The 16,894-nt window shown below is 52.2% G+C and overlaps 6 protein-coding genes across 6 annotated transcripts; 4 read left to right on the top strand and 2 right to left on the bottom strand.

Moving 5' to 3' along the window:
• Window positions 1-612: 612 nt before the first annotated feature.
• Window positions 613-2,331, top strand: N7506_007197 (putative MFS sugar transporter; the record flags this gene model as incomplete). Its single annotated transcript, XM_056956490.1, has 2 exons — window positions 613-1,180; window positions 1,232-2,331. The coding sequence occupies 2 exons, from the start codon at window positions 613-615 to the stop codon at window positions 2,329-2,331; spliced, it is 1,668 nt and encodes a 555-aa protein (XP_056810824.1).
• A 474-nt stretch (window positions 2,332-2,805) lies between these two features.
• N7506_007196 (glutathione S-transferase family protein) lies at window positions 2,806-3,616 on the top strand (the record flags this gene model as incomplete). The annotated part of the gene is made up of 2 exons (XM_056956489.1): window positions 2,806-2,842; window positions 2,898-3,616. The coding sequence occupies 2 exons, from the start codon at window positions 2,806-2,808 to the stop codon at window positions 3,614-3,616; spliced, it is 756 nt and encodes a 251-aa protein (XP_056810823.1).
• Window positions 3,617-4,155: 539 nt separating this feature from the next.
• On the top strand, window positions 4,156-4,818 carry N7506_007195 (uncharacterized protein; the record flags this gene model as incomplete). The annotated part of the gene is made up of 1 exon (XM_056956488.1): window positions 4,156-4,818. The coding sequence occupies one exon, from the start codon at window positions 4,156-4,158 to the stop codon at window positions 4,816-4,818; it is 663 nt and encodes a 220-aa protein (XP_056810822.1).
• Window positions 4,819-5,316: 498 nt separating this feature from the next.
• Window positions 5,317-9,090, bottom strand: N7506_007194 (aminophospholipid-translocating P4-type ATPase NEO1; the record flags this gene model as incomplete). The annotated part of the gene is made up of 1 exon (XM_056956487.1): window positions 5,317-9,090. One exon carries the CDS (start codon window positions 9,088-9,090, stop codon window positions 5,317-5,319), a length of 3,774 nt encoding a protein of 1,257 aa, XP_056810821.1.
• Window positions 9,091-9,719: 629 nt separating this feature from the next.
• On the top strand, window positions 9,720-15,926 carry sec16 (COPII coat assembly protein SEC16; the record flags this gene model as incomplete). The annotated part of the gene is given in 3 exon segments (XM_056956486.1): window positions 9,720-14,681; window positions 14,693-15,290; window positions 15,349-15,926. 3 exon segments carry the CDS (start codon window positions 9,720-9,722, stop codon window positions 15,924-15,926), a joined length of 6,138 nt encoding a protein of 2,045 aa, XP_056810820.1.
• A 504-nt stretch (window positions 15,927-16,430) lies between these two features.
• N7506_007192 (uncharacterized protein) lies at window positions 16,431-16,863 on the bottom strand (the record flags this gene model as incomplete). The annotated part of the gene is made up of 2 exons (XM_056956485.1): window positions 16,431-16,555; window positions 16,611-16,863. The coding sequence occupies 2 exons, from the start codon at window positions 16,861-16,863 to the stop codon at window positions 16,431-16,433; spliced, it is 378 nt and encodes a 125-aa protein (XP_056810819.1).
• Window positions 16,864-16,894: the final 31 nt, after the last annotated feature.

Genomic DNA, 16,894 nt, shown 5'->3' with positions numbered 1-16,894 from the left:
GCACAGCTAAGCCTTGGGACAAATCCACAACGGGAACCCGGGAACATTCTAGAAAACCATGCCGAAATCTAGAATGTACATTGTACATCGCGCTGGCTGCTGTGTGGGATGATTTGTGGCCCAAGAGCCAATTCGCCCGCCGCAAACCTGCGCCCTGAAGCGGACGACAGCAGCTGTGCTGCAATATCATTCGCCGACAGGGCTGCTGCATTCCGGTCTTGAGTCTCCTCATTCTCATCCCTGCACTCCTTCGGCTGTCCCGTTTTTGCCCCCGATGATCCCGCGTTCTCGTTCTTCCCCTCCCTTCTCTTGATCACAGATACTCGGTCCCGATTCTTCTCTTACCCCAAAGCATGGAGTGCATACACTCCGCATTGCATATCTAGCGTGCCTTATTGGGTTGTGGGCCGAACCCCGCGTCGATGCTGTGTGTGACATTCATTAAAGGTGGTTGTCTAAATCCTTATTTATAGCCCTGCATCCTCACTCCTCACCGCTGGAGTTTCCACTCGCACCCACATAGAAGTTTCTTGTTTAACGTGACAGTTTATCCCCATATTCCCATCAGTCTACATCAAACAGCCTTATCCCTTCCAAGGGATAGAACATCCAATGTCTGAAACTAAAGACGTCGAGGCGCGTCACGCCCACAATGAAGAGAAAGATGCCACCGGCAACGAAATCGACGATGTCGCCGATGCAAAGCTGCATAATGGATTGACGGAGGCAGCTATGGATTCCGAGTTGCAACAACTCGAATCCCAACTCCATGAGATCCCCAAGTCTCGCTTCGACTTCTCCATGGCAAGTCCCAAAAACTTCACATACATCCTCGTCGCATTCGCATCGATGGGTGGCATGTTGTCCGGTCTGGACCAGTCACTCATCAGCGGTGCAAACTTGTTTCTGCCAAAAGACTTGCACCTATCGTCCGCCGATAACAGTCTTGTTAATGCAGGCATGCCTCTGGGTGCTGTGGCTGGTGCTCTCATTCTATCCCCGGCAAATGAATACCTTGGCCGTCGCATGGCCATCATTGTTTCATGCATCTTGTATACCATCGGTGCAGCCCTCGAGGCCGGCGCCATCAATTTTGGAATGATCTTTGCTGGCCGATTCATCCTCGGTGCCGGTGTTGGTTTAGAGGGAGGTACCGTCCCTGTCTACGTTGCCGAATGTGGTATGTAATCTTTCACCATCCAATCTACCGGACCTAACTAATCCACCAAAGTCCCCCGTAAAATCCGAGGGAATCTCGTCTCCTTATACCAACTCAACATCGCCCTCGGCGAAGTCCTCGGCTACGCCGTCGCCGCAATGTTCGTCAGCGTAGACGGTAACTGGCGATACATCCTAGGCTCATCTCTCGTCTTCTCCACCATCCTGTTTATAGGCATGCTCTTCCTCCCAGAAAGTCCCCGATTCCTCATGCACAAGGGACGCGAGATCGAAGCCTACGCAGTCTGGAAGAAAATCCGAGGTTTCGACGACCACGAAGCAAAAGACGAATTCCTCGGTATGCGACAAGCAGTCACAGCCGAAAGCCAAGAGCAAGCTGCAACGAAGAAATACCCCTGGATGGATTTCTTCACTGTTCCCCGCGCCCGTCGCGCTATGGTCTACGCCAATATCATGATCTTCCTCGGCCAGTTCACGGGTGTCAATGCCGTTATGTACTACATGTCGACGCTGATGCAGGCAATTGGGTTCGACGATAAGGACGCCGTCTTCATGTCGTTAGTCGGTGGAGGCTCGCTGCTTATCGGCGCTATCCCTGCTGTGCTGTACATGGAGCGATTCGGTCGTCGGTACTGGGCTAATGCCATGCTCCCGGGCTTCTTCATTGGGCTCGTTCTCGTCGGCGTTGGATATACCATCGATGTGGAGAAATACCCCGCCACCGCGCAGGGTATCTATCTCACAGGCATCATTCTATACATGGGTTTCTTTGGCTCGTACGCGTGTCTTACGTGGGTTGTTCCGTCGGAGGTCTTCCCGACGTATCTGCGATCCTATGGAATGACGACCGCGGACGCGAATTTGTTTTTGTGCTCGTTTATCGTGACGTATAACTTCACGCGAATGATGGAGGCTATGCGTCGGATTGGTTTGACGCTGGGCTTTTATGGTGGTATTGCTGTTGTGGGGTGGATTTATCAGATTATCTTCATGCCTGAGACGAAGAATAAGTCCTTGGAGGAGATTGATGAGTTGTTCTCTCTGCCTACTTCTGTCATTGTTAAGCGCAATCTTAAGCAGAGTGCGCAGGTGGCGAGGGATTTGTCGAGGTTGAGGTTGAGGAAGGTGTTTTCGCCTGAGCCGTATAAATGAATAGGGCTGTGGAGGAATTTGTCTCGTGAATACCCAACATCAATCAATTGATGACTATAAGCGATAGCTGAAGAAGTATTCTGCACACAAGTCATAGTATGATACGAGAACAGGTGTGGCGTAGGGTGAAATTTTTCATTAACCTTGGAAGGCTTCTAGAGACAAATCCTGCAAAAGTTGCTATGACGATACTATTTTGGGCCTCGTAGTAAACAAGCCCAAGTCAACCAGTCAACCTTGGGTCTGAAGAAGCGCTAAAATGAATCATTCTGAATCAAAAAGGAAAAAGAAAAGGAAAAAAGGAAAAAGTGGGGGAGCCAAGGTCGATCTGACCCGAAACGGATAGATGTAGCGCTTCCATCGCCACACTTACTGCATACAACCTTGGGGCTTACCACCTCCGCCCATAAATACCCTCATCTTTCCCTGCGAAATCCCCTAATTCATAGAAAGAACTCTCATTTCTCATCCAAAATGCCTCCCAACCTGACCTTCTACGACGTGGCCATGGGTGCCCCCCCAGAATAAGCGCAACAGCGCCGTCAATCCCTGGAAATCCCGACTAGCATTGAACTACAAAGCAATCCCCCATGAAACCACCTGGGTCACATTACCCGATATCAAAAACGTCCGCTCTGGGCTAGGGATCCCTGCATGCCGCAAATTCGCCGACGGCACCGACTTCTACACCTTACCCATCCTAATTGACCCCACCACATCCCGCAAGATAGGCGACTCATTCGACATCGCCGTCTATCTAAACAAACAATACCCGGATTCCGGTGGTGATCTCTTCCCGCCCCAATTGCTGGATTATACCTATGATCCAAGCGCTCAAATTCTCATCCCGCTGTCTGAGACTGATGCCAGTGAGTATCCACAGTATGCACGGTTCAACGCGAATGTCGATGCGGCATTCACCATGCATACTCTACTCATGGTCGGCGGGATGCCGTTTGATCCTGAGACGGAAGAGGAAGCGAAGAAGGAATTTTTGAGGCGTGCGGGCGCTACCTCTTGGGATGCGTTCTCTCTTGGGGATGAGCAGCGGAAACAGATGCTAGGGTCTTTTGAGAAGGCTTTGGGGGATCTTGCTAAGCTTTTTGGAAATCATGGTCCGTTCATTACCGAGAAGGCTAGTTATGCGGATCTTATCGTTGGGGGTTGGTTGCGCATGGCGAACCGTACGATGCCGGCGGATGAATGGGAGCAGCTGCGGGGGTGGCATGGAGGTGTTTTTGGAAGGTTGCATGATGCATTGGAGGAATATGCTGTTGTTAATTAAAAATGCTTTATCGATAGTCCATAGTCCATGAGCATAATTGTGCAGCATGATTCCACTTCAACCTGGAGAATTTGTTAGCGAGTGATATCGAATCGGATATAAGAGCCGTCATGGACTCATTGGCGAAACAGCAAGAGTTCAAATAAAACTTGGAATAGTTTCAAATGCCTTATCTTACCCAACAGATGTGTCTCGAACCAAAGTCCGGAGGCACTCCAACCTCGGAATAGCACCAAAGTCCGCACGGCGCCACTAGCGCACAATAGACGACGATGCCACGATTACTCCGTAAACCAACTTCACATTAGTCCTGGCCCGTGCTGATTCTTCCGTTGAAGCGAGAGAAAATCATTTAAAAACCACTAAAATTTGTAAATCCCGAGGCAAAAATAGCCCCCAATGCAAAAGAGTTATAGCCCCCAATCTACAAAAATGTCCAGAATCATCCAGACCTCCTTATATAGAACCAATTCCCCCAATCCATAAAATCCACCCAATTCAACCCAATTCCTTCAAGTGACAATCCAACCAACTCCAAAATGCTCAACCCCACTTCCCCCGGCGCCGACGGTGCCTGGATGTACAATCGTGCCGTGTTAGCCATCTACGACATCTGGGTACTAGGCGTAGTGAACACATTCGCATGGCACTGTCCGACAAAAAGCAAACAGCTACCATTCTTCAAAAAGCATCTCAGCGCACGCCATCTAGACATTGGTCCTGGGACGGGTTATTACCTAGCCAATACGGAAATCCCCTCAACTACCTCCGTCAGCGTGCTTGATTTGAACCCGAACTGTCTGGAGGATGCGAGAACTGCCCTCGGCAGGCCGGATATGCCTACTTTTCTGGCTGATGTGCTGGAGCCGTTGCCGCTGAAGGAGAAGTATGGATCTATTTCGACTTTTTATTTGATTCATTGTTTGCCTGGGCCGTTGGGAAGGAAGATGGTTTTGTTTGAGAATTTGAAGGATCATTTGGAGGAGGATGGGGTGGTTTATGGGACGACGATTCTGGGAACGGGGACGTTTAATTGGTTTGGGAGGATTATTATGCATTTTTTGAATAAGAGTCGTGTTTTTGATAATCGGGGGGATGGAGAGGTTGGAATTCGGGAGGCGTTGAAGAAGGATTATAAGGTGGTGAAGACGGAGATTGTGGGGAATATCCTTTTCTTTGAGGCTTCACAGCCGATTTTTTAATTTTTTTAATTAAACACTCTCGAGGCCAAGATTCTCCATTTTAATATGTTGTTGTGCGGGAGAGAAATGTGTTTCCAAGTTTGGCCAGATGTATATATCGCCGGATCCCGAGGTCTGCGGAGTTTCAAGGTTCGCGCCGAGACAGACCGTGGAAGTTTTGGTAACCAACCCGAAAAAGCATAACAACATTGCCCAGGCGGAAACGACCATGAAAAATCGCGGAAATTACTTCACCACAAATAAAACATCCACGGAGAATAAACGAGAAATCCCGGAACTGACACGGGACATACATTCTATGTCAATTGACTATCCTTCCAATCCACATGACCTTAGTAGGTAACAACCCGGGCAAACGCCGCAACCTGGGAAGCGGTTCAGTTCATATTCTAGGTAGATATACAGGCCACACATGATCGAATCATCGGTAGCAAAGCAAAGAAAGACAAGATGAGGTCTAAATAGCAACACAGAAACCGCCGTCCACACCTCAGAGGTCTATCCACGAACCTTGCGATAGCTCGGTGGGTGCCAAGACTGTTTGATCATCTTACCAGCCCAGACAGGAACCAGTGAGACAGCCAACACGACAGCAACGCGCCATACCCAATCAAGAGTAATCACATAACTGAGATCGAAATACTCGCCCAAGAAAGGAACACTGCCTGCATAGATAAGCAGTGTGCCAAGCAAGCAGAAGATCATGACGGGGTGCCAAGTAGTGATGGAAGTGGCGACCATGCCAAGTTCGTTGAGAACGAGCGCCGTGAATGAAAGACTGATCAATTGCGGTCCGGTGATCGTGTCAAGCAGAATCTGCGAGAGACCTTGAATGACAGCACCCTGGTAGACAGAAATCATCACCCAGCCGAAGAACGAGCGGTAGCTCAGACTCTTTCCGGTTTTGAGCTCTTTGTATAACTCGGGGTAGAGATTGGCGAGACGCTCATCGACGTCTCGATCGAATGCGAGGGAGAAGACGGGCGCGTTGGTGTACACCGTGGCGTAGCCGACCATGAGCCAGTTGATGAAGAGACCCTTGGGGTCGAAGTGGCTGGCGATGCTGTACATAGTTTGACAGACACTAATGATCAGACCGCGGTGCATAATGAATTGAGCGAGTTTGGCGGAGCGTTTGTATGAGTTGCGACCGTGCCAGACAAGGAGTTTGGTGAGGTGGTGGAATTGGGTGATACTGAAATCGGCAGCGAGGGATGCTTGTCGGCCTTCCTTGCCGACGATACCGATTCCGACGTCGGCGGCTTGAATCATTGAGACATCGTTACCACCGTCACCAATGCAGCAGACGCGCTTTTTGGTGTGCTGGCGAATGAGGTCTGCGATCTCGGCCTTTTGGGTAGGGGAGCATCGACATGCAATCACCGCGGGCAGAAGAACCGCGACGGAAATGAAAGCGGTTCGGAATTGGCCAAGCATCAGGTTGAGGGACTCGCCGTCAATCAGAAGACAGCAATCGGTTTTGTTGCGCAGGAAGTCAAGAGCTTCTTGGGCAGTGGACTTGTCAGTGATTTTGGTGACGGTGTGAATGTACTGGCCCCGTGAGACCAATTTGGCTGAGATGGCGACACATCGCGCCGTCTCTACCTTGTCACCCGTCAACATCCAAATCTTGACTCCCGCGTTGCGAAGAAGTTCAAGAGAAGATTTGACATCACGCTGCAGTCGATCCTCCACACCCGTCACACCAGAAAGCTCAAGGTCTTGTTCGAGATATTCGCTCACGACCTTTGCCATACCCGTATCACGCCCTTGAAAAGACAAGGAGGCTTGACGGTAGTTTGTGGCAAAATCTTGGTACTGCTGTGTTGAAAGGCGCTTGCGTCCAACAACCAAAGTTCGCAGCCCTTCTCGGGCCATGTTTGCAGTCTCTTCGTCCAACCAGTCATTTGCTGCGACGATGGTTGTCATGACTGTGTCGGCACCCTTCTGATAAAACCAGATCTCGCTATCCTCCTTGCCAGACTCCAGCATGTCTTCGTCTTGTTGGAACTGGACAATGATACCCATGCGCTTGCTATCAGACGTGAAAGGGAAGATGTCGAGCATCTTCACCCGAACAACCACCTGCTTGGAGTCGGTCGATTCAAGAACGATACTTTGTCTATCCCGGTACGCCAACTTCAACCCGACCTCTTCGGTATAGCGGACAATAGCGATCTCATCCGGAGATGATGCTTGGTAGCTCGTCACCTTTTGACCATCTTCTTCTTCAGTGGTGGGTGTGACATTGTGACAGAGAGCAAGTGCAAGAATGATGTCCCGCACACGAGAACCAATCTCTCTCCTTGTTCGAGGCGCCGTAGCATGACCAGCCTGGGTACCGAAAACAGTCGAAGGGGTGGTCAAGGCGTTGCCCGCAAAGCCTTGACGGATGAAGGAGGCGACTTCGTCCATTGCCTCGTTGGCATATGACACAGTGCCAACGTGGATCTTCTTTAGCTCCATCTCATTTTGGGTCAATGTTCCGGTCTTGTCCGAAAGGAGATATTCAATTCGTCCCAGATCCTCCGGAATGGTGCTAGTCCGAACGACCGTCCCCGGAATATCCTTGTCCTTTTCAATAAATCGCCCATACACAGATTTGGCCATGTCCAAATTGACCCGTAGACTCATAGGGATGATTGTGGAGAACAGAATGAGGTAGATCATGATGGCAACATACCACTTTTTGTCGTTGGTTGGTTGGAAGCCTTCCAGCCCAACAAGGATGATTGACAGTGTGAGTGTGAGAATGCAAAGAATTTTGGTGAGGTTGTTGATTTCGTATTCCAATAGGCCAACCTTGGACCTCGAGGCAGATGTTGACAAAGCCGCACGGGTTTGTGAACCTGTGTAGATGATGGCGGCGTATGTGACTGTATTGGACGCAAGAACGGTGTTGGCCCAAGCAGTGTGGTCGATTGTCAGAGGTGCAGATGGAGCAGGTTGGTTTCTTGAAGGTGCAGCTCCATTGTCCGGAGCCGGAGATGATTTGTCAACATGGGCGTCGTAGAAGCCGGTGGGAGCTCCCAACTCGATGGTCCCAATGAATTCATTGACTCGTTTATCAGGCGCGCTTGCTGTGATTTTGAGTCGACCAAAATCAGCCAGAGGGATTGATTGCGATAACACCGAGGGCAGACGGAGCTTCCAGTCGGTTTCTCCATCTAGCTGATCGGTGCGAATGAATGTGTCGCCAGCAGATGAATCGTCCACAGATTCGGGAGCAGGTGTAGGAGTGTTGACCCTGGATTCCGAAGAGCCCTGACCCGATTCAAGTAGATCAGTAGACTCCTGGGGAGGGGTGTCTTGGGTGATTGAGTGACGTGGAGAGCCTGAGTCATTGGAGATGCTCTTCAGAATGACCACATCGGCAGGCAAGCGTTGGTTCTTGCGGACCTTGAGTATGTCACCGACTTTCAAGTCCTTGGACTTTTTTGTAACTTCCATCTCTTGGTTCCGACCCACAGTGACGGTACAGTACTCCTCCGCATTAGCTTCAGCATCTCTTCGCCTTCTTCCAATATCATCGAGTGCTTCTTTACCCAGTGATATCGAGACAACAAAGGCTAAGGGAGCGATGTAGGACGACATGTAGCCAATCCGAAGGACTGGAATGATTTGGGACATAGCCACCAATAGGAAATAGATGTTAAAAAAGAAAGAAAACTCATTGTAAAGTGTCCTCGGTAGGAAGCTCCATGGCGTGTATTTCGCGTTCGAGACCACATTGGCCGGGTATTTGGCAGCCTGATATTGTCCGACCAGCACTTCGCGAGGCGGTTGGTTTGCAGCTTCAGTTTCTGTCGATCCAAGCTGGACTGACCTCCCTTGGAGAAACTTCGGTATTTTGAATGGAAACCGGAAGAATTTGGCTTTCGTCGGGGTCTCATTGTTGAAGTCGCGAGTGGAGGATCGCCGATCTAATAATGGGAGACCATCTTCTTCCAGATTCAGGGAGCTTGCATGTGAGTCCCGCGCACCTTGCTCTTCTCGGTTGTCCAAAAGCGCATCGGTGTCATCTTCAAACTCCCCTCGTCCGGACGCACTGCGTCGCCAACGACTCCCAGCTCCCACACGGAGATTACGTAGCGCTATCCCAGGACCATAGTTTCGCTTCCTACCAGTATAATCCCGGGAAGTACGAGATTGTTGCGGTGATGTCGTGCTGGGATCTAATTCTTCTAGATCCAAGTCGTCGTCCGAGTCCGAGAAATCGTCCGGCGCATCGGCGTGCTCTAGGGGGTGTTGGTATTCGGGCGAGGAGGGCATTGTCCAGGAAATCGTGATTCAGGTATACGATCGTTTTCACTGGATGCAGGGTGGTGCTTTTGGGTATTGTGTTGGAGACAGCTTCATCTCAAGTATAGGTTGTCATGTACTCCGTACTGCGTGGCATTGATTGAGACTCTAATGCGGGATGACGTTGAAAGAAGATATGCTGCGCGCGGATTTAGACACGCGCTATTGTGTCGAGTCGAAGACAATCAAGACGCTCATCAAACAAGAAAAATCCCCAAAAAAATCACTGCGATGATTGTTCGAGGACGATCAACGACTGCCTAGTCGTCGGCCGCGCAATCACATGAGCGCATGATCCACCATCTCCGCTGACGTAAGGCTGTTGCTTGTTTGCTGAGTCATCACTCATCATCCCATGGCGCATTCCAACTTATCTCAAGCTTTCGACGTCGAAGGCATTGAGGTTTGACTTTTTTGAGTTTCCTGCATTGTTTGATATCGAAAGTGTTTGATGGATTGCTGAGTGAATAAATTCGACCGCCGCCTTTCCCCTTCGATTGTTGGTCTCCTGAGGCGTCATTGGAGACGTGTCAGGTTGATCCGTCCGGACTGCGCCCCCATCCCCAGTCACGTTGGCAACCAACAACGAAGTCGCAGACATGGCGCACCAAACGAATATAGCCGACACGGACTCATGGAACCCGGCGTTACGGCCCGAGAACGGCGACCCCGCAAACACCACATCTACAACCGAGGGGGGTCTATCGGATCTCATCGCGGCAGATGACTCGCAAGACAAGCCCTTAGCGGATGTGATTTCCCCACAGAGTGAGGACTTCTCTGCTTGGGATATCTCGGATGAGATGGATGCGACTCCCGCTCAATATTCAAATATGGACGGTGTTGTGAACAACGCATCGCCTACAGTGGGAGAAGAGCAACACGTGGAGATCGATACACTGAATAGAAGTGATGTAACCCCGGATAGCACGATCAAACAGGAAGCCGAAATGACCTCACGTATCGAGTCTGCACAAGTCGATCCAGCACCGGTATCGTCGGAGACATATCCTACGGAGCCCGTGCCCAGCCAGCCCGAAGAGCACCAAACCCAAACCCACATTTCGCATGAGACAGCCCAAGGCACGCAATTCACTAAGGAAACCGCTTTATCTCATGAAACCCAGTTCCCGGACCCTGTCGCCCCGGAGTTGACCTTTATCAGAGAATCTACACCTCCCACAGATGGCCAAACTCATGAATCCGAAGCTGTGCCAGCATCAGTTCCAGACAACGGTAACGGCCAGACTAGCCCGGTGAAAGATTTCTTCCCTGAATCCGATGAAGCGAATGCCGACCCCGAGGACCCCTGGGCTTCATTTGAGCAGCAACTGAGCGGTGCTTTGCCTTCTAGCGAGGATGCCCCGGCGAGCGAACCCCAGCCAATTGATATTGAGCCCGAATCCACTGTGAATGCCCCACAGAGCCCTGATGAGTCCGCTGCCCTCGGAGAGCGTGTGCCAGAACCTGCTCAGGACCTTGCGGCTGTTGAAGCCTCATCCAACCCAGAGAGCAGCGTTGCTCCTGTGCCTGCGGAACAGGCCTCTCTTCCAGTGGACAACAGCGTGGAGCCTTCTCATGCCGCACAGGACCCCCATGCGTCCCACGGGTCAGATTTAGATACAGCTGCCGGGGAGTCGAAGACGAACGGGGACCGACTCAGCTGGGCCCACGAGACAGGTGGTGAGGTCGAGTCGGGGGATGAATTTTTCAACCAACTGAACAGCCAGACAAAGCCCATCTTTGCGCCACCAGAATCTGAGTCTAGGTTTGAAGAAGGTGTCCCTTTGCTGGAAAACTCTGCGCCAGCTTCGCCCGAACAACCGTCAGACACGAAACCATCCATCGACAGCATATTTGCCAACGATGAAGATGTGGCTGATGACTTCTTTGCCACTGGAGCGCAAACGGAGGAGCAGAATGAAGGGGATGCCTTCTTCAGTTCTATATCACAGCAGAAAGCCGAAGAAGCACCAAATTCCCACCTTACTCGGAAGAGTACGTCACAGGTATTGGAGTCTGCTGGGTTTGACATTAGCTCTCCTGTGAGCGATGTTTCTGCTGCGGCACAATTTGAGGACCTGCTTAAAGGCGTGACGTCCGAACCAGCGGCGCCGAACGAGCCACTTCCCACGGCCGAACCTACGGAGGAAGAGCTCGCTGCACGCTGGGAAGCTGAATTGGGTGATTCGCCCGATGACGATCTTGCCGCGCGCTGGGAAGCAGCTTTGGATGACGATGATATCCTGTTGGAAGCGGAGGCCACACAACCAGTCCCCGCGCAGGAACCAATCCAGCAAACCCCCGCACAGCCTGCGAGTGGTTTAACGTTGGGCCTGAGTAGTCCTTTCCAAACTCCCCAGCCGTACTCTCAACCAAGACAGGAGCCGAGCGTATACACGCCCCACCAACCGTCAACGTCAGACCTTCTCGGTGGAATCCCTCTTCCAGGAACTGCGCCGCCAACGACTGGTGCGATGTCGTCGTACTTTTCACAAAAGCCCGTCAATCCCGTGGCGACTAGGGGGGAGAGCTTTGCGGAACAGTCAAAACAGGGCTACAAGTCTCCCTACGACCTCCCGGACGATATCTCACGACCCCGAAAGCCTTTGGTAACCCACAAGCCTGCTGCGCCGGTAGTTAGCAGCATGCCTCCTCCTCCCCTCCCAGGGGCGGCCGGTATGCCACCTCCAACAACTGGCTTCCCTCGTCCATCAGCACCCCCTGTGGCAGCAGCTCCGCCTCCTGCACCGAAAAATTTCTACGAAGAGCTTCCGATGCCACCACCAAGATCCCGACCTTCTAGTTCCGGTCGTTATACTCCTAATCCGTCGGTGGCTCCGACAGCAACTGCACCGCCGCCATTTTCCCAGCCGCCTCAAAATCCATACGCATCTGTCGGATCGTCGCTTCCCCCTCAGCACCAATATCCACCCACGGCATCGGCTATGGGCCCACCAGGTCAGGTGGCGCCTCCTGCTGCACCACCAGTGGCCCAGCCAATTGGACTCCCAGCTCCAAACGCGCTTCAGCCACCCGAACAGTTGGATCCGTACGCTAGCTTGGCATCAAGTGCCCCGGCTGGTCCACCTGCTATCTCGAGATACTCGCCTCACCCGCCTGGGTCACAGGCCTCATCGAAACCACCTTCCTCGTCGAGATACTCCCCTGCGCCACCTTCCAGCTCTGGAGGTCGCAATAGATATGCGTCACAGCCGCTAAATGTCCCCGGTCAGAACCTGCCATTCCAACCGCGTACATCAAGTCCCCTCGCGTACCACGAGAAGGTGTCTTACCAGCCTGACCAGTCACACAAACCGCCAACGCTTGAACCGGCGATCAACCTTTCTCCGCCGCGCTTGCAGGGGACTGGATTTGATACCATGTCAAACCCTTATGCCCCACCGCAATCCGGTGGCCCTATTGACTTCGCTCGGAGAGAGTCTGCTGGCTCTCTTGTGCAGGGGTCTCCGCCACAGGGACGCTATGCTCCGCAAGAGTATATTAATGAGTTTGCTCAGAGACTTGCGCCAACATCTAATTACGCCCCTGCCCCCGCAGCGACAACTACGGCTTTGTCACCTCCACCTGGCGATGCTCAGATGGGCTCCATTTATAGGTCTCAAACGCAGTCACCTAGCCGTGGCATGCATAGCCCTCGCTCATCTGGGCCAACTATTGATACAGTCCAGCGACCTGCTTCAGTCCATGCTTCGGGTTCACCAACCAAGGTTGCTAACCCGTATGCTCCTGCTCAGGCGCCATCTCACAATCGTGCTGTGACCCAGCATTTGCAATTCATTGCACCTAATGATGGCCAGGAGCAGGATCCCCTTGAGCGATGGAAGGGTGCTCCCATCTTCAAATTTGGATTTGGAGGTTCCCTCGTCTCCTGTTTCCCGAAGCACACTCCTCGATACTCAGCTGGGCAAGTTGCTCCGATGATTAAACCCACACCAGGCGAAACGAGGATTTCTCAGTTGAATGATTGGCTCCCATCTGTTGACACCCTGGTCCAGCATCCTGGACCCTTGAAGACCAAGTCCAAAAAGAAGGACCTTGTTGCCTGGCTTTCCAGCAGGATCGCGGCTTTCGAAAACGTTGGTGTGCCAAGCTTCGATCAAGTTGAGTCTGATACCTACAAGCGGCACGACGAGAAGACCCTTCTCTGGAAGGTTGTCAAACTTTTGGTAGAAAACGATGGTAATCTCGAGGGTTCGTCTGAGGTTCAAAAGTCTCTCCGTCAGGCCATCTTCCCCAACCTACCTGCTCCAGATGCAGATGGATCATACGGCAGCAATTTTGCTTCGAATGGATTCAGCTCTGCAGACATGGGCTCGCAGCCTGATAGTCCTGACACCCAATGGATTGAAGAACTTCGTCTCCATCTGATCTCGGGTGATCGGGAAAAGGCCGTCTGGGGTGCTGTCGACCGCCGCCTATGGGGACACGCGATGCTTATTGCATCCACCATGGACAAGTCGATTGGTAAACAGGTCTCACAGGAATTCATTCGCCGGGAGGTCAGATCCAAGAGTGCAAACTCTGACTCGCTCGCCGCACTTTACGAGATTTTCGCCGGCAACATTGAAGAAAGTATTGACGAGCTAGTTCCTCCATCTGCCCGAGCAGGATTGCGATTGGTTAGCAAGTCCAATGGCCAGGGGGCTACCAAGAATGCTCTCGATGGATTGGACAAATGGAGAGACACCCTTGGCCTGGTGCTGAGCAACCGGAGTTCCGAGGACCACCAAGCTCTGCTTGCCCTTGGAAGGTTGCTTGCATCTTATGGACGCACCGAGGCTGCTCACATTTGCTTCATCTTCTCTCGCTCTGCTGTATTCGGTGGTCCCGATGATCCGCAGGCCAACGTCGTACTTCTTGGCGCTGACCCTCAGCGTTCGCCCTCCTCTTTGCTAGACGAAGATGCGATCATGCTGACTGAGGCATACGAGTATGCCACATCCGTCCTTGGTACCTCCACAACATCCGGCATGCCTCACCTACTGTCATTCAAGCTCCTGAATGCCAGGTGTCTCGTTGACCGGGGTCGCAACACAGAGGCACAGGCCTATTGTGACGCAGTTGCATCCGCATTGAAGGCAACTACACGCCCTTCTCCTTACTATCATCAGCACCTTTTTGCGGAAGTGGAGGAGATGAGTGCACGACTGCGCCAAACAACTACCGACAGTGGCTCCTGGATCTCGCGACCGAGCATGGAGAAGGTCTCAGGCTCTATGTGGGCCCGTTTCAATAGTTTCGTCGCGGGCGATGACAGTGATGCCGCGTCTACCGGATCTGGCAAGGGTGAGCAAGGGGATGTTGGTCCCTTCGCAAATGTGGCTGGAACTCCAACTATCAGCCGCTCACCATCAGTGTCTGACATCTACGGTTCTTACCCTGGACCCAGTGCCGGGGCACACCCAATCCCAGCAGGTGGTTCCTCCAAGTACCACCCATCCAGCCAGTATGCGCCGAACGGGTCCCCTGAGCAGTTCAAGGGTCGCTCTTCCATGGACTCCCAGCGGTCCAACCCATACTTCCCCCAGCAGGACGTCGTAGCTCACAGGAATTATCGCCATCACTGGATGGACAGATGTCCTACGGAGGTCCGATCTACGGATCTCCGAATGCTTCTGGGGCTGGGGCGGGCTACCAGCCCACCCCGCCGTCGTCTTCCTACGTGCCTCTTGCTCCCGTGGAAGAAGCTTTATCCCCAGCAGAGGGCCCTGTTGCCCCTCAACCTATGATCAATGGTCTCTTTTACCAGCCGCCAGGACAGCCCGCTGCATCCACCGAGTCTCCTTATTACCAAGGACCTCCAGGTATGCCAGCTGGCGGACAAGCCTCAGAGTCGCCTTACGCACCTCCCACCGCGAACTCTTCATATGATCCCATCGGCGCTAGCTCTTCTTACGAACCCGTTGGCACCAGCTCCTATGAACCTGTTGGCGGTAGTTCCTTCTACGAGCCGGCGAGTGCAGATACAGGAATGAACGATGCCAGTCAGAACGACGAGGACTCGTCGATCTCTGACGAGCAACCCAAGAAGAAGTCGATCATGGACGATGATGACGATGATCTTGCTGCCCGATCGGCGGCTCTCCAAAAGGCGGAGAATGACCGTCTAGCAAAGGAGGCATTTGCTAAGGCCGCCGAAGAAGATGGTATGTCGCACTAATCTCGCATTTTTACTTATTTTCGCTAACAATTCTCTCCTTTTAGCCAAAAAGGGATCTCAGCCAGGCAAGAAGGGCTGGTTCGGTGGCTGGTTCGGCGGAGGAAAGAAAGAAGAGAACAACACTGGTGGTGGTCCCATTCGAGCCAAGCTTGGCGAAGAGAGCTCCTTCTACTACGACAAGGACTTGAAGAAGTGGGTTAACAAGAAAGACCCCGGAAGTGCCGCGCCAGTCCGCGCCACCCCACCTCCTCCCCGAGGCTCTGCCCCTCCCAGTCGCACCGCGAGCTCAGGCAGCGTGCCTCCCATGGGGGTCCCACCAGTGCCTTCACTGCCTCCAATGTCTGCCTCTGGCAGCCGGCCCCCGTCCTCTTCCAGTGCAGCGCCTCTTTCGTCGAGCCCAGGTATCTCTGGGTTGGCGGCGCCGCCTCTCCCCCGTTCTGTCTCCACTGGCGGTTCTATGCCCACGCCACCTGGTAGCTCCAGCGGACCACCGCCGCGCCCTTCGTCTTCCTTGACCCACGCCAGCTCCATCGATGACTTGATCGGAGCGCCTACGGCTCGCAAGGGTAACACCGTGCGCGGAAAGAAGAAGGGTCGTTACGTTGACGTGATGGCTCAATAATCGGAGTTCGTATATGAATTGCCGAGATAGTACTTGGTTCCGGTCAAGTTCTATAATGTCCCTTTCTTTTGTCTTATTATGTTTTTCTTTGGTATGCCTTTTATTTGTTGTTTTATGATTGTTTTGACGAACTATGCCCCCTTGCCCCTACATAATACACCCTTGAGATGTCATCGCCCCAGCATTTTGCATGTGTTTTGTCCCCAGGCAGACACGCCCCCGCGTTTTTGCTCATCGAAGAAGACTTGCTTTTTGCACATAGCTTGATCTTTGTTGTTGGCGCGTCTTCATCCATGGAGAGGGTTTTTCCTCCTGGCTTTTGTATATCACGTCTTCCCTCGGAGATTTTGATCTGGAGGTACTTTCTTGCATGGCATTGCTATGCCTTGTTTTATTATCGATCCTAATAATTCATTTGGACTTTGGAGCATTATCATTTGGCCATCAGCCTTGAAGTTTTCTCGATCATGTGGTAAATGAGTTGATATAATACTATAGGCATCATTAGAGGGCCTGATGGTCAGATATATCGATTCGATAATGGAAACTCACCGTTAGACATGACTCTTCTCCATTCCAACTCCCCGGCAAATAAACATATAGCACGAGCGCCGTGTCATTGACAAAGCCTGTGCGAACAATCAGGTTAACACCGGATCACCAACATGTCTTCTTCAAACTCACAAGCAACCACTCTTGGACTCAGCCTTCCGATACTGAGCACCCGGCTCCAATCCTTCCCATCAATCCGCACCTTCGCCCACCCCGACTCATCCCCATCTGCAGCCCGCCGCATCCGGTTCCGCTCACTCGGCAGCTGTTCAATCTGTTCCTGAGTCATCTGCGCTGGATCCAGCGGCGGATTCACCAAATCAGACCAAACGCTGGAAATTCGTAACTCGTCTGTAGCAATAGCCAATCTCAGCGACCCATGCATATTAGCCGACAACTCCAATTTCGGCGACGAA

Source organism: Penicillium brevicompactum, assembly GCF_028827555.1.
Source record: "Penicillium brevicompactum strain IBT 35665 chromosome Unknown utg000005l_segment0_segment0, whole genome shotgun sequence".
NCBI classification, from domain to species: domain Eukaryota; kingdom Fungi; phylum Ascomycota; class Eurotiomycetes; order Eurotiales; family Aspergillaceae; genus Penicillium; species Penicillium brevicompactum.
The sequence above is the reverse complement of the archived record's forward strand: the minus strand, read 5'-3'. Positions and strand labels throughout refer to the sequence as shown.